General features: G+C 39.4%; 1 protein-coding gene across 1 annotated transcript in view; it reads right to left on the bottom strand.

The window, feature by feature from the left end:
• The window catches only part of sema5a (sema domain, seven thrombospondin repeats (type 1 and type 1-like), transmembrane domain (TM) and short cytoplasmic domain, (semaphorin) 5A), a 788,567-nt gene that overhangs the window by 27,552 nt on the left and 744,153 nt on the right, over nucleotides 1–16,862 (bottom strand). The window contains exon 17 of the mRNA XM_039754371.1: nucleotides 12,997–13,206. Within this exon, the coding sequence (XP_039610305.1) occupies nucleotides 12,997–13,206 (210 nt within the window). The remainder of the gene's footprint in view (nucleotides 1–12,996; nucleotides 13,207–16,862) is intronic.

Raw genomic sequence — 16,862 nt, 5'->3', positions numbered from 1 at the left:
ACAAACATATTTTGCTGCATTTCACCTTAAAAATGATATCGTCATCATATGTAAATACGCGCTTTATAAAGTGGCCCAGGTTGTGAGATATTATAACTGTAGTGCAAGTTTACAGTGGGGTGATTGTACTTATAAGTACAAACCGTTCTACAAGGAGCAATTGATTGAGTGCATTTAAAGTTCTTGGGATTAAACTGTTTCTGAACCGCGAGGTCTGTACAGGAAAGGCTTTAAAACGTTTTGCAGTGGCTGAGACAGCGTGTCCTTAAAGCTGTATACCGATAATTCTCTTTCCGATCAGCTGCTGCTGTGATTCACACTCAGATACAGTGATATAAATACTTCGAGTGGTGCAGTGAGAGTAATATGGAAAAAGATGATCCGCTGTGGCAACTCCTAACGGGAGGAGCTGAAAGAAGAAGAAGAAGAAGAAGAAGAAGAAGGAGAAGTGAGAGCAGTTATGGTATTTGGAATACTATGGCTGTTCCCTGGACCATTATATTGTTACGAGTTAATTACAATCAGATGCATTACACTAATAAACAATATGCGGTTAGTTTCTGTGTATTTATAAAGCCGCGTCATGAAAATAATGAGTAATTACACAAGAACAGTACCATTGCTTTGACGCTGGGTGCCGCCAGTTTGCAAAACCGAGCGGAGAACTTGCGTACGACAAGGCATGAGGTACCATGGAAAAGTGCGTGGCTTTACGCCAAGTGTAGGTTTTATACATCGCGATTTGAACGTGGAAAAGTTCTTACGCAACATTTCTGTGCGTACGCACCGTTTATACATGAGGCCCCTGGTGCTTCCAACCTTCTTCTATTTCACAGTTATTGAGGCCACTGTGCTCCTTTTGGAAATTGTTTTAGACCCTTGCCCTGATCTAATCACAGTGGTCTACAGCGAATTCCTTGGACTTGATGACGTTGGACTTCATATGCCTCTTACTCAAGACTGACTTCCATCTAGCCACTCTACCATAAACATCTGACTGTTGGAGTGCTGCTGAGATGGTCATCCTTTCAATAGGTTCTCCCACCTCAACAGAGGCTCATTTCTGAAGCTCTCTTTGAGTGACCATTAGGTTCTTCATCATCTCCCTTGCACCGATCTATGCCCAATCTCAATTTGATTGCAGAGGTCTAAGAAAGTTTTTGTCCTGACATGGAGTGAGAATTGTGGGACCTTTTATACACAGGTGTGTGTGCCTTTCTAAATGATGTCCAATGAATTCTATTGCCCCAGGTGGACTCCAGTCAAGTCCTAGACACATCTCAAGGACAATTAAAGCAAACAGGATGCACCTGAGCACAGTTTGGAGTGCCACAGAAAAGGGTCTGAATGTTTAAATGAATGAGAGATTTCACTTTTTGAGATTTAATACATTTTTAAACATGTTTTCACTTTGTCTTTATGGGATTTTAAGTGAAGATATTAAGTGTAGATTGATTGGCCTGAGTACTTTTTGAATATACTGTATTTTCAGTCATGTCATTTTCTAACCTGCTTAATTCAGGCTAGGGATGGAGGGGGAAGAGGGGGTGCTGGAGCCTAAACCCAGCTAGCATAGGGCACAAGGCAGGAAAAATCCCTGGACAGGGTGAACACACACACACCAACCACATGCTAGGGCCAATTTAGCGATGCCAACTCACCTAAACTGCATGTCTTTAGACAGTAGGAGGAAACCCATATAAACACCAGATTGACATAAACTCCACACAGGGAGGACCCGGCACATGAGCTCTGGTCCCTTTACTGAAGGGCAACAACACTGCCACTGCACCACCGTGCGACCCTCTCTTTGTAGGTGTATCAGTTATTGGGCAATCAGTTCAGTACAAGGAGTAAAGGGCAGCTTCCATGCTCATTTGTGGTTATCTGTTGTGTCTTCATAATGTAATATCTGTATGCCATTTTGTTGAAATTCATCATGCCTTCATCCTTTTTCTGAATCAAACTACCTGGACACAACTGGAAAGATGAAAACGAGTCTACGACACACAAATTGCCTGTGTTCCTGTTGGAACAGAGACTTGTTTGGTGATGTTCATGTGGTGCCTATGTCTGTTTTAAGAAGTTAAATCAGCATTCAGTGCTAAGTTAGGGGCTTCCCCTTCTTTAACGTTTGAGTCTTTTGGTTTCCACCACCTGTTCTAAGGTGTGTAAGTGTGTGTATTTTCAGACTAACATTATGCGCAAAATAAAATAATGTAATTTATTTTTCCAAGAGTGTCTGCACCCTGCATACCACTTTGAGCTAAAGGAGTTTGCTGAATTTCTCTAAACTATGGCTTTTTACAGTTTAACGGTACCATTCAGATTTGTTTTCTTTTAATTTTATATTACAATTATTTGTTATGAGTTATACTGCAGGAGCCAAGAACGTTAAAGCTTTAGTGCCTTGGGATCAGAATATTTGTTCTTTGGCATCTTCGTTGTTCTTGACATATCTCATCAGAACAAAAATTCTAACCTTTAAAAGCTTTATCAATTATAAATTAGGCATAGATGAAGAGTGCAATAGACTTTGTCTTCAGTGCTTTCTCTTTTGGCTCAGTACAATTAATGGCAAAAGCTGGATTTAAAAGAAAGAGAAAAGACTAACTTGTGGTAAAATGTTAGATATCTTAGAAGGAAGAGATGTTTTGTAAATTATTCAGTGGAATAGGATGTTCTGGGATGAAGGGCAGCCCCTTGAATACAATTTGAATCTTCATAGTAATAGTTGCCTCTATTTCAGCTACTTTCTTTTAATTGATTCAGTTAAAAGGATATCATTAGTTATACAACTTATTTATTTTATTTTCATGGGTTAAAAATGTTTTGCTGCGGTGGGCTGGCACCCTGCCCGTGGTTTGTTCCGTGCCTTGTGCCCTGTGTTGGCTGGGATTGGCTCCAGCAGACACCCGTGACCCTGTAGTTAGCATATAGTGGGTTGGATAATGGATGGATGAAAAATGTTTTGAGCAAAGGAAAATGGATTTTGAAACAAGGAATAGAAGAAGAAGATCTGCATGTATCTTCGCAAAACATATCAGGGAGAATATACCGATGAAGGCACCAGACAACACCGAGGGTATGGAATGATGGCAGCACGAGAAAGTGCTCAGTGACAAATACAAGCATAGCAACGGTGGACAGTGACAACTGCTAATATTGGTTATTAACAGAAAACTGGGTTATGAACTTTTCTTTTCTCAGATTACAGGACACCAACAACCTCATGAATTGACACATGTGCCAAGGCTACTGAACCATAGCAGAAAGTCCTCCCCAATAACTACAGAAATGTAAAAAACAAAGTAACACCGTCAGATACAACAACAACAACATTTATTTCTATAGCATGTTTTCATACAAATGATGTAGCTCAAAGTGCTTTACAGGATGAAGAAAGAAAAATATAAAAATAAAATTAGGCAATGCTAAGTAACAAATAATAAAGTAAGGTCTGATGGCCAGGAGAACAAAAAAAAAAACAAAGAAAAAACTTTGGGAGCTGGAGAAAAAAAAGATGCTTCCAAAATAAAAGCAAAAGGAATTATAAGGAAAAAAGCTGAAAAAAATGTGAGATCTGAGGTTTCATCTGTCCATCCATCCAATCACAAACCTGATAAATCCAGTTTATGGTAAATGTCAGAGCATAGGAACCAGACCTGCGGTGGATGCCAGTTCTTTGCAGGGAACACTTAGAGATGCCAGTCAACCTAGTAGTCACATCTTTAAGACCTGGGATGAATACTGGTATACAAATATAGATAGCTGTAGGTTAAAATACTGTATATTATATAGGTGTTGATTTCAGAAGTAATCTACAAAACCGGATCTCTAGTTGGGTAGCTGGCAGGAGACAAAGAGGGCGGATAAGAGAAGAGCAAGATCATCAGTGGAGTCCCTTTTTGTGATTTAGGTTAATGACATAAATTCTAGTATAATTAGTAAACCTGTGAAATTCACAGACACTGGGATGGCAGACGCTGAGTAGGCAGCAAAAAGAATTCAAAAAGGCTTGGAAAACCTTCAGAACTGGGTGAACACTTGAAAAATGGAATTTAATGTAGAAAAGTGCTACATGGGCAAAAGGAACGTCCGTTATAAATACAAGATGGGAAACACTGTTCTACACAAACCTCTGAAGTAATTTAGTGGTTAATATTGACCAACATTGTCATTGACTAGGCAATGTATAAAAGCAATTAAAAAGGCAAATAAATGTTAGGTTATATCATAAAAACTGTTGAATATAATCAAGGGACCTTATGCTCAAATTATATAATGCACTAGGAAGACTAAATCTGGAGTGTTATGTGCAGCTCTGATCACCACAATACAAGAAAGACATAGCAGCACCTGAAGCTGTGCGAAGGAGAGAAACCAAGTGCATCCCAGGACTTAAGGACATATCCTAATGTGACAGACTCGGAGAATTAAACCTGTTTAGTTTCGAGCAGAGGAAGACTGTGTTGGGATCTCATGCACGTTATTAAAGTCCTCAAAGGTAATGAGAAAGTAGATCCAGCAGCATTCTTTCAGCTTAAGTTTGAATAACATACTCAAGGACCTGAGTGGAAATTAAGGGGAAGAGCATTTAGAACCGAAGCACTTGTTTACTCAAAGAGTTGTGGGGCTCCGGGATAAACTACTGAGGGATTTAATTGAGGCAAAAACCTTGACAACCTTTAGGAAGAATCTGGATGAGATATTGGGAAACCTTAGCTATTAGATAAACAAACAGGCTTGATGGACCAAATGGTCTCCTCTCATTTGTCAGATTTCTTATTCTTATATTGGCACTGGAAAAACACACAAACTCCACACAGACAGTGCTGCAAACTCGGAATTTTTGAGGCAATAGCACAGACTACTGAACCATTTTGCCACCAGTTAGGTCTAATATATTAAAAATAAATAAATTAATTAATAACAGTAGTTGAATTTCTGTAGATGTTCCTTGGGTTTGAGTTTAGAAAGCTGTTGAGATTGCATCTGTGCCCTTTCCATGTGAGTTTAAAGCCATCTTAGGCATTGCACACAACACTCATACTAATTAAAGTACCACAAAGTGTATTCCTCCTGTTCCATTCCAGTTACAGGGCAAGTAGCAGCCAGGGACACAGCAAAACACAGAATAATGATGAGACATGCTCTCAAACTTCTCCATGTTGCACTGACATCCCTAAATTGCCACACTGTACAATCCACAAAATGAAGCAAGACTGCTATTTTGATATCCGGCTGTCACTGAGCTAATTGCGTTACTGAAATCCACTTGAAAACAGCAGGAGAAAGTTGGAGAAATCCCTCCGCACACTCGTTTTTAATATATTCTAGACAGATGTACAAGGCAAACTGAAAGACTGTCTGGTGTTGAGTTTAAATTGAGTGATACAGATGTCAGAACAATTACACAGGCTCTTTCTTCGTAAAGAAGCATTCGGCAGATTTAACATTGCGACTCAACACATTGTAGGTATACTATGAAGACATGTGGTTGCTGCTAAATGATCTGTTTCCATTGTAAAATTCTGAACAATTAGCACCTTGAATGGATTCCTTTGTACATTTTCCATCACAATGCAGTTTATTCTGTGAGGCCACATGGGATATTCTGAATGTAAATCACACAAGCCATAATTCTTAATGCATACAGCGTTCTTCATATTTATTCACTTGCTTTTCATGTTTTCAGAAATAACATTGGATCTCTTTAGTACAGTGGTATTATATACTACTGCTACAAGGATATTAGGGAGGAAAGCATTTCTAACAGCGCTTACAGGATATACTGAATTTTTATTGTATGCCACTATCATAAAGCAGGTTTTGTGAACTACAATGCATCAATAAATGTAGAGTTAAAATAAAATTACCAGTAAGAACAGAAAATTTCAATATATCTTTTTTGATTTTTTGATCAAAATGGCACTGTAGCTATCACCTCATATTTTCCTTTTCTTACTGGAATGCATTTAATGTGGAGTTTGCTCATTCTCTCCCTGTTTTAGTTAACTGATGTTAATTTATTATAACATGTGCAGAGTATCGTGGAAATGCTCACTTGCATGTGTAATCAACATGCAGCACATCACTTCTCTTCAGCACCATGATCAGATAGATAGATAGATAGATAGATAGATAGATAGATAGAATGAGTATCGCTAGTCAGACGTCGCAAGAAAAGTATGAGAACCCTTCCGAAATAAGAGCATTTATGTATAAATGTATCTAAAAATACCCTCAGATCTTCATCTAAGGTATAATAGTGAACAAACATGTTTGACTTAGCTAATAAAGTACAAATTATTGGATTGTTTTTGTACATATTGAATACATCATTCAAACAATTACAGTGTAGGCTGGAAAAATTATGTGAACCTCTAGGCTGATGACTTCAACAAATGCTAACTGGAATTAGGAGTTAACAAACCTGGAGCCCAACCAATGAAACAAGATTGGAGGTGTGGTGAAGAGCCACTTCGACCTATAAAAAAAAAAAGACTCAAACGTTCTGACTTTGGTATTCAGAAGAAGAATCTGCTGTTGTGAAGCATGCCTTGCAAAAAATGAGACCTTTAGTGCCCTTTCTCTGTACTAAACTGACAAATCAGATTTCCTTGAGGGACTGAACACACAGGCCTTCATATTTTATTATAATATACAATTGTAGATAGACAGTGACCAAAGTGTTTGAATTTGAATAATAGTTAATCAATTAATTTTAGCTGCTGTAAAATTCAGTAAAAGTTTTAAATCTCTTATTTTTATTTTTAAGAGACTTTACACAAATGTTTCTCAATTTAGTTCCTGGCTAGTATGTCTCTTTAAAGTGGAGTTTTTACATTCCCAAGTACTTCATCAATGACAGGTTGGACTGGTCTTATAACACAGAGAAGCTACATAAGAAAGGCTAGAGCAGGCTCTTTTTTTCTCAGGAAACTGCGCTCCTTTAATGTGGGAAGAGACATCCTTTACATCTTCTACAACTCTGTGATGACCGCCGCAATGCTCTACACTGTGGTGTGCTGGATTGGTAACATCACTTCAAGAGAGGTCCACTGAATCAATAAGCTCATTTAAAGGGCAGGCTCAGGTATGGGACATACTCTGGACCCCAGAAAAACTGATAGCCATTATAAACAATGTTGCACATTCTCTCTGACACAATAGCATTGTGAACTCTTAGCCAAAGAATTATTCATGAAATGCTACTGGGGTCCTTCATACCTTAAACAATATGCCTTTATAATGCCTCACTGTGACTGCTCATCATATTTAGCCAGTTCAGAAGTTTTCTTCATTTTTGTAATTCTTTTGTGTATTTGAGGGGGTGTTGTTGTTTTTTATTATTTTATTATAATTATTTTATTATTTTATTAAATAAGGTACTATCTATCTATCTGGTACACTTTTAAAATGTTCATAACCATCCGAAAATAAGTTTCACTTTACGCCAGAATCAATTCTCTCGTGCTAATGTAGAGCATAACAGAGTGGCACTGATACCCCATATTCCTGCATTATTTCCCACAGCGCATGCCGATAAACACAGTCATATGCTTTTTCCAAATTGACAAAACACATGTAGAGTGCTGCTAAGTGTGATACAGCTGGGATGATGGTCAGCACTTTCAAGTCTGATGTCATAGTTCATTCTCAGAAAAGAGTTAATTGCCTCATTCGCAAAACTTTGCATGGATTTGATCGTGAAAATATGTGGACACCAAAAAAACAGGAAATGTGTACACCATATGGCCCATGCACATTTCTATGCTATTTACTGTTTATATCACTATAACCTAGTAAGTATGTGTACTTGAACATGCCTTGAGCGGCGCCATGAAACATCCATGTATGGAGCGTGCTAATCAACCTCATTTATATGCAATTATGATGCTGCACAACTTCAATTGCTGGTAGATAAGCCTCTCCCTCATGACACATCAAGACCCCGTCACCTGCAGGGTATCTGACTGTGCTGCGCAACTGAGAGAGCAAGATCATATGTGTGGCATTATAGCTCCTCTCCTCTGCATTCTGGGGGTCTGGAAAAGGCATAAGGAGTGGGTAGCCACTATCACTGATATTGCTGTTACAACAAATAGTACAGGCGATATGGAATACTGAGAAATCAGCCAGTTACTTTACCAACAAGCCATTCACCATATACAGTACTATTACGTCTGTTAAAGGTACTCTGCCATAAAATAAATGAATCAAGGGCCGACCCAGTCCACTGAGACACAATGTTTACTAGCCACATTATGGCATTACAGGTGACTTGTGCATTAAGGGAATATCACTACTTATGGTTAACAAAATCAGCTTCATTCTTGCTAGGAGTCCTTATTGTAAAATGAATATAGTCAGTTGCTACGATTACGTTAAGAGAATCAGATACTGCTGCAAATTGCCTTTTTATATTTTCAAAACAATTTCATGCTTTATGTATGTGTACCCACTGCAAATGAAAACTGGACGTAGTGCCTAGCTGGTCGGTTAATGCCTTTTAGCACAGTGAACATGATGGAGTAAAGCTTATCTGAGATATTCCTGACATGTCGGCCAGTTCCCCAAGAAGTGACATGTAGCCAATATAAACTGACGAAAAACCACAGTATTGGCCAACTTAAAAGGGAACTAAAATACTGTCTGGGCATCATATTCATCAATTTTGAGGTGTAATATGTTTGTCATGTCAACACATATTTCTAATAATGTCTCGGTGATTACACATGTGAGTCATTAGCTGGTTTGGCTGCATTTCACTGCTTGATCAAGGGTGTCGTCAACTCCTAATTTCTCCAAAATGTTGCATACACTTGAGTTAGGATTGCCGTAAATATATACATTTTCCCCCCTCAAGTTTTCTTTTATAAATCCCAACATTTACTTCTTTTCGTGCGTATGCAAGCTTTATAAATGAGGCCCCAGGTGAGGGGGAACAACTGCCCTTAGTGGAGAAGTTCAGGTATCTTGGGATCTTGTTCTCAAGTGATATAAAAAGGGAGCATGAGATTGATAAGCCAACTGAAACAGAAACTCTGTACCATTCCATAGAGGTGATGTGAGAGTGGAGTCTAAAGACAAAACTCCTGGTTTACCAGTAGATGTACATCAATGTCCTCACATACAGCCATAAATTGAGAGTAACACCTGAAAGAATGAGATTGTGAATACGAGCAGCATAAATAAAGTTTCTTCGCAGGGACTCTCAGTGATATGCTTAGATGTTCAGCTGTTTGGGAGAGCCTTAGAGTAGAGTCGTGACTCCTCTGAATTGAGAGGAGCCAGTTAAAGTGGTATGGGCATGTCCCAGTAAGGGGAGACCCTGCAGTAGACCCAGGACATGCTGGAGGGATTATGGCTTGGAAATGCCTGGGGAGTCCTCAGGATGAACTAGAATCTGTAGCTGGGGACAGCAAAGTCTGGGCTGTCCTCCTTGGCCTACCATCGCTGTGACCCTCACCAGGCAAAGTAGTTTTAGAAAATGAGATGAGATGAAATTTATATGACAGTTGGATGACTTGGATATTGCTGTGACTCCCAGCATCCTGAATGTGGATCCCATGCCTGGTCATTGCCTTTGTAGAGTTTGTATCTGCATGGATTTTCTACTGGGCATTCAAATTCTTCTCTAACCTCTAGAATGACATGAAGGTTGTGGCAACTCTAAACTGCCTGTTTGTGAGTGGACCCTGATGTCCCATCCAAGTATTTTGTCCTTCTTGCTCCCAGTGCTGCTGGGATGGTCTCCAGACCCCAATATCCATGAAAGCAGGTTTGTGAAAAAAGAACCAATGGATGGATTCATAGACAAATGTTTTCACAACAGTAAGGAATAAGCAAAACCTTCCAGGGTTAGTGACGACCTATCCCCACATTTCAATCTCCTTTAGAAAAAATATAAAAAATAATACATGCAGAAGGTGGTTAAAAATGGATAAAACGAAACTGTGTATGTTTCAGCAGACATTTTCAGAGTTACTTTCAATAATGGAAATGCAGGCTTGTGTGCAGCCAAAATGATGCGAATGCAGACACAATGAAGTACATTTTTGTCACACATGAGTGATATGACCGCTTCCATGCACTTCATAAATTTTCAGTCTCAGTGGATGACCTGAAGAGGAGGGAGCATCTCAGATGTGATACATTTTCATGATGGACAGTCTGAATGAATGGCTGGTGGAGCAAAACTGCATGTTTGCTCAGAATATCCATCTACCCACCCATCCATTTTCAATCTGTTTAATCCACAGCAGTGTTGTAGGACAGCGGCTTAACAAAACAGAAACTAAACCTAGGTGTGGTGCCCATGGCAGAAATGGGTCATGTCATTTTCTACCTAGGGTTGCGCTTCTGGAGCCTAACCCAGCCAGCTTTGGGTACAAGGCAGGAACAAACCCTGGACAAGGTGCTAGAAATTAGCAGGGCGAACACACCAAACACCCAATAGGGCCAGTTTAGCATCACCAGTTCATTAAACCTGCATGCCTTTGGACAGTGGGAGGAAACTGGGGCAGCTGGAGGAAACCCACACAGACACGAGGAAAACATGCAAAGTGCATGCTGGAAGGACCCGGGACATGAAGCCTAAACTCCTTACTGCGAGGCAGCAGCATTACCACTGTGCCACCATGCTGCCTTGGAAGAAACATATTGTTTGTTAATCAGTGTCATGGATCTTTGTTGTGCCAGAATTTCCTAAATGAATCAATTAGTTGTTAAGGTTAAAGAACATGTAGATTCATGTTGTGTAAACTTTGTCATTTTAAACTTAAAAGAAGTGTTGAGGCGGCCTTCTGCTGTTATGCACCTAAAATCTGGAATAGCCTGCCAATAGGAATTCGCCAGGCAAATACAGTGGAGCACTTTAAAACACTGCCGAAAACACATTACTTTAACATGGCCTTCTCATAACTTCACCTTAACTTCATACTGATACTCTGTATGCTCAATTTATCATAATAACTATTCATGGTGGCTCTAAAATCCGTACTGACCCCAACTCTCTCTTCTGTTTCTTTTTCTGGTTTCTTTGTGGTGGCGGCCTGCGCCACCACCACCTACTCAAAGCATCATGATGCACCAACATTGATGGGCTGAAAGCCAGAAGTCTACGTGACCATCATCATCAGGTCCTTCCATGAAAACCCTAAATACAAAGAGGACTGTTTGATTTATGTTAGGTAGATTGCCCAGAGGGGACTGGGCGGTCTCTTGGTCTGGAACCCCTACAGATTTTATTTTTTTCTCCAGCTTTTGGAGTTTTTTTTGTTTTTTCTGTCCACCCTGGCCATCGGACCTTACTCTTATTCTATGTTAATTAATGTTGACTTATGTTTATTTTTTATTGTGTCTTCTATTTTTCTATTCATTTTGTAAAGCACTTTGAGCTACATTTTTTTGTATGAATATGTGCTATATAAATAAATGTTGATTGATTGATTGATTAAATTATTAATATATACAGAGCTATGCTTGTATAATGTTTCAATAATTAAACTTAATATGTATAATTCTTTCTTTAGGGGAATTGTAGGTTATAGAATTGTTTGACACGTTCTTAATAGATTTTTTTATTAATGTTCATTAAAATAGCTCTGCTCTGTTCTTGCCTGTCTCCCAAGTGAATGTTCACCCAACTCCCATTCCTTGACAGTCTTTTTCAGACTGATCGCCACTGGACTACCTGGATCAACTGGTCATTAGGGGTGAACACCACTCCTAATCAGGGTCCAGGAGTGAGTCCTGGATGTGATTCCCTTTGATTGAAATGAGACTACCTTGAGGGTCATTAATGGGTTATTCTTTTCTGGCTCTCTCTTTAAAATATTTGCCATTGATACTCAGTGTCTCTTAACTGGTCTGGGAGTGTCTGGCCTAGTCAGCTCAGCATGGCATGTTGTTACCATGATGAATATCAGGACAAGCAGAAGGAACATGATGATTATGAAACAATGCTGGTTAAAAATATGTATAATACAATACAATACAATTTATTTTTGTATAGCCCAAAATCACACAAGAAGTGCTGCAATGGGCTTTAACAGGCCCTGCCTCTTGACAGCCCCCCAGCCTTGACTCTCTAAGAAGATAAGGAAAAACTCCCAAAAAATCCTATTAGGGAAACAATGGAAGAAACCTGAGAAAGGGCAGTTCAAAGAGAGACCCCTTTCCAGGTAGATTGGGCTTGCAGTGGGTATCAAAAAGAAGGGGGTCAATACAATACACAGAACAGAACAAATCCTCAATACAGTATAAAAATAAAAAATGTACAAGTACGGAGCAGAATTTAACAGTAGATGATATCACATAATATGATTTGGATTTGGATATGCAATGAGTTAAGTGCAAACTTGAAGACAGTGCACTTACAATTTATGTGAGCTCTGGTGATTCTCAATGCGGAAGCCAAAAGCCATTTCTAAAGCTATGCAAATATGGCACTTAAAGTAAAACACCACAGAAACCTGTAGATTTTTAAATCAGTAGGGTGGTTGCTCATAGATGATGAGAAGAAGATACAAATGGTACATTGCTATAATGCCAGAGTGGTAAGTCAATGTAATGGTGCAGGACCAGCATGCTTACAGAGGTCCATTTCTCCGAGGAAATACAAAATGAAACTACAGTATTGATGCATTTGTTATAATGGGAGCCCCCCAAGTTTTTAATCTATACCTTAGCATCTACTGAAAATGAATGTGTCCTAATCAGATTTATCGTCCAACCAGATTTTTGTGAATATCAGACCTCTACAAACCTTTATGGAAATTTCAGACTGGTTGAAGTAAGGGCTAAAACCAAAACAAATGATGTCATTCCTTCACAGTTTAAACAGGTTTTGTGTATGACAAGATCTTAAATGAAAAAATGAAATTCATCTTTTTTAGGGAAAGTAACAATTAAAAAACCTTTAATACAATTGTTTAGTATTGATATGTATAGACTCAATCTACATATTACACAGCAAGACTTTCATACCTGGGCATGGAGTGATGTTGCACTCTTGGTATTCCAGAGAAGGTCCAAGACAGGGCATGCCTCCATATTTGGGTTCTGGATTGTTGCATACACGTTTGCGACTACGGATTCCTCTGTTGCAGTCCCTACTACATTGAGACCAAGCACTCCAGGATGACCAGGCACCATTTATAGTGTGAGCTGAAAATCTTCCTGATCTCAGGAGATCGCCTAAAAGTATAAAATAAGATAAAGGACATAATTTTATAGATGACTTGACATGTATTTAAGAAAAAAAAATAGTCATGTCACACGTTTAACCAGCAGTAAATGTTGTAATGATTTGAGAAAGCTAGGAAATATATATTTAGTATTGAAATAATTAAACATTAACATATAAATCTTCTGTTATGGTACTTTAAAAAAATATGTAGGAAGTTCATCTAAAAATCCTCCATATGCACACACACTTAGTATTGCCATGTTACTGTAACTTAAATATACTAAAATGTATGTGTTAAATTACATTGTTACCTAGTTTATTATATAGGCTTAATGTCGTACCCAGGGTAAATATCGAGCAAATATTAGGACGTTTTTCTTTAGACAGAGACACATGGAATACACGTAGAATAAGTTACCAAGTAGTGTGGTTGACAGTAGGATGTTAGGGACTTTCAAAACTCGACTTGATGTTATTTTGGAGGAATTAAGTGGTTAGGACAGGCAAGCTTTATCGGGCAGAATGGTCAGTTCTGTTCTAGATTGTTCTAGTGTTTAAATCTTCACCTGGGAATCCATTAAGAAAAATAAACAACACAGGAAGGCTAAAATCATTTGATTGTTAACTAAATGTTAAATATCTAATCCAACATCACATGCCTAATTATTAAAGCTTTGCTGCACATAAAGGTCACCCAGCCACAGGGGATGTACAAACCAGTGTGTTTCTTTTTGTCGGTCTCAAGCTCAGATAAATGGGGAGGGTTACATCAGGAAGGGCATCCGGTGTAAAATTTTGCCAAATCAATATGTGGACAATACAAATTTCCATACCGGATCAGTCGAGCACCGGGTTAACAACGACCACCACCAGTACTGTTAGCCAACAGGGTGCTGGTGGAAATTGGGCTATGGTTGGCCGAAGAAGGAGAAGAAGAGTGGGGAGACGTGTCCAGCGGCATGAGGAGGAAAGGAGGAGGAAAGTAAAGAGAGTGGAACTGAGGGTAGGAACTTTAAATGTTGGCAGTATGACCGGTAAGGGGAGAGAGTTAGCAGATATGATGGAGAGAAGGAAGGTTGATATATTGTGCGTTCAAGAGACTAAATGGAAGGGGAGTAAGGCCAGGTGGATTGGAGGTGGATTCAAATTGTTTTATCATGGTGTGGATAGGAGGAGAAATGGGGAAGAGGTTATTCTGAAGGAACGGTATGTCAAGAATGTTTTGGAGGTGAAAAGAGTGTCAGACAGAGTGATGATTATGAAGCTGGAAATTGGAGGTGTGATGATGAATGTTGTTAGTGCATATGCACTGCAAGTTAGGTGTGCAATGGGTTAGAAAGAAGATTTTTGGAGTGAGTTGGATGAAGTGATGAAAAGTGTACCCAAGGGACAGAAAGTAGTGATTGGAGTGGATTTCAATGGACATGTTGGTGAAGGGAACAGTGGAGACGAGGAGGTGATGGGTAGGCATGGTGTCAAGGAGAGGAATGAAGAAGCTCAGATGATAGTGGATTTTGCCAAGAGGATGGACATGGCTAAGGTCAATACATATTTTAAGAAGAGGGAGGAATATAGGGTTACGTACAAGAGTGGAGGAAGATACACACAGGTGGATTACATCCTATGCAGAATAGTTGATCTGAAGGAGATTGAAGACTGCAAAGTGGTGGCAGGCGAAAGTGTAGCTAAGCAGTATAGGATGGTGGTCTGTAGGATGACGTTGGAGATCAAGAAGAGGAAGAGAGTGAGGGCAGAGCCAAGGATCCATATGGTGGAAGTTGAAAAGGGAAGACTGCAAGGTTGAGTTTTGGGAGAAGGTGAGATAGAAACTGGGTGGTAGTGAAGAATTACCAGCCAGCTGAGAAACTACAGCAGAAGTAGTAAGGGTGACAGCAAGAAGGGTGCTTGGCGTGACATCTGGAAAGAGGAAGAAGGAAAAGGAAACCTGGTGGTGGAATGAGGAAATAACAGGAGAGTATACAGAGGAAAAGGATGGCAAAGAAGAGGTGGGATAGTCGGAGAGATGCAGAAAGTAGACAAGATTACAAGGAGATAAGGCACAAGGTGAAGAGAGAGGTGGTGAAGGCTAAAGAAAAGGCCTATGATGAGTTGTATGAGAGGTTGGACACTAAGGAGGAAGATAAGGACCTGTACCAATTGGCTAGACAGAGGAACTGAGTTGGGAAAGATGTGCAGCAGGTTAGGGTGATAAAGGATAAAGATGGAAACATACTCACAAGCAAGGAGAGTGTGTTGAGCAGATGGAAAGTGTACTTTGAGAGGCTGATGAATGAAGAGAATGAGAGAGAGAAGAGGTTGGATGAGCCACAGCATGAAGTTATGGGAAAGAGTAGTGGAAGCTAGGCACTGTAAGGACACCTGGGTCGATCTGAGAGAACAGCTGCCAGGAGTCATGTCAAATCCTAATAGTGATACCAAAATGGGGCTTAAAAACCCAGTAAAGTTAAAATTGGGTTCTGACAAGAGCTTCATTGATTGGAAGAGAAAAACCAGACAAGACAAGATGCCAGAGGGGCTGAAAGCAGTACAGGAAGCTTTTAAGAGGAATATTGGTGGTGTAATTAAATGTGCAAGTGTCTTAAACACCCATTGTGATAAATGCTGGTAAATACTGTTTTGGTAGTCACACTGGGGTAAAAGATGGTCTCTTCCTTTATTTCATTTTAACTATTTTTTTCATTTAACTCTTCCCTTGTGATTTACTTTTTATAATAAAGTACTATTTTAGAACCCTTTATTAAGTCATTATGGATTAAGGGTTAACTAATGAGTGCTTCCTATCATTCACATTTACGGTCATTTAGAGTCCCATTCTGAAAGTAATGAGCCTTAGAGGCAAACCAGCCCTCAGGCACACAGAGTCACTTTAAAGTGTCCACTGAAAATGGAATACACATCTTTGGGGTACTGGTGATAAAGTAAAGTAGAAAGAGAACAATTCACCCAGATGTAAGGAGTACATGCACAGCGAATACAGAAAGTGATCCGGGTAAGATTCAAATCAGGCTTCCTGGAGCTGTGAGGTACTGCCATTGACCACTGTGCCAATATCTAATTGGCTATTTATATCAATGTGGCACATTGAAGGAGTTATTTTACACAATATAAATAATGCATAAAAACAAATGTACTGTATTATATAGTAGTAGTAGAGGAAGGAGTAGTAATAGTATTGTCATGTACACAGAGAACAGTGCACTTCTTACATGCATGTCAGATCAACATGAAATATGTCACCATTCCCTTGTGGCATGAACAAAGACACTATCTCGTTCAAAGTTGCTATCCGTATGTTTCTCTTCACATATATAAGATTCAACAAATCACAGCCTCATTGAATTGTTCCAGGAGTGGCTGTGGGGATAATGTCCCTCTCTAGCATTACCATGTTTCTGCACAGGTTCACCTTGACTGTTCTGCCCGTGCCTGTTGCCCAGCCGATACATTTACTGTGGTTATCTGTCCAGGGAGGTCCACTATTTCTTCCCTGGCATAATGATGTGCATTAATGCTGGAACCCAGAACCTTCCACATTCCTTCCAGGGGCTTTCTAAACCCTACCCTTGCTCTGTGCCACCTTCTTCTGTTTGGCAATCCCTTGTTTAGTGGGCACTCCATCACAGTATGAATAAAAGCCACTTAT

The sequence above is a fragment of the Polypterus senegalus genome, chromosome 5, assembly GCF_016835505.1.
Source record: "Polypterus senegalus isolate Bchr_013 chromosome 5, ASM1683550v1, whole genome shotgun sequence".
NCBI classification, from domain to species: domain Eukaryota; kingdom Metazoa; phylum Chordata; class Cladistia; order Polypteriformes; family Polypteridae; genus Polypterus; species Polypterus senegalus.
The sequence above is the reverse complement of the archived record's forward strand: the minus strand, read 5'-3'. Positions and strand labels throughout refer to the sequence as shown.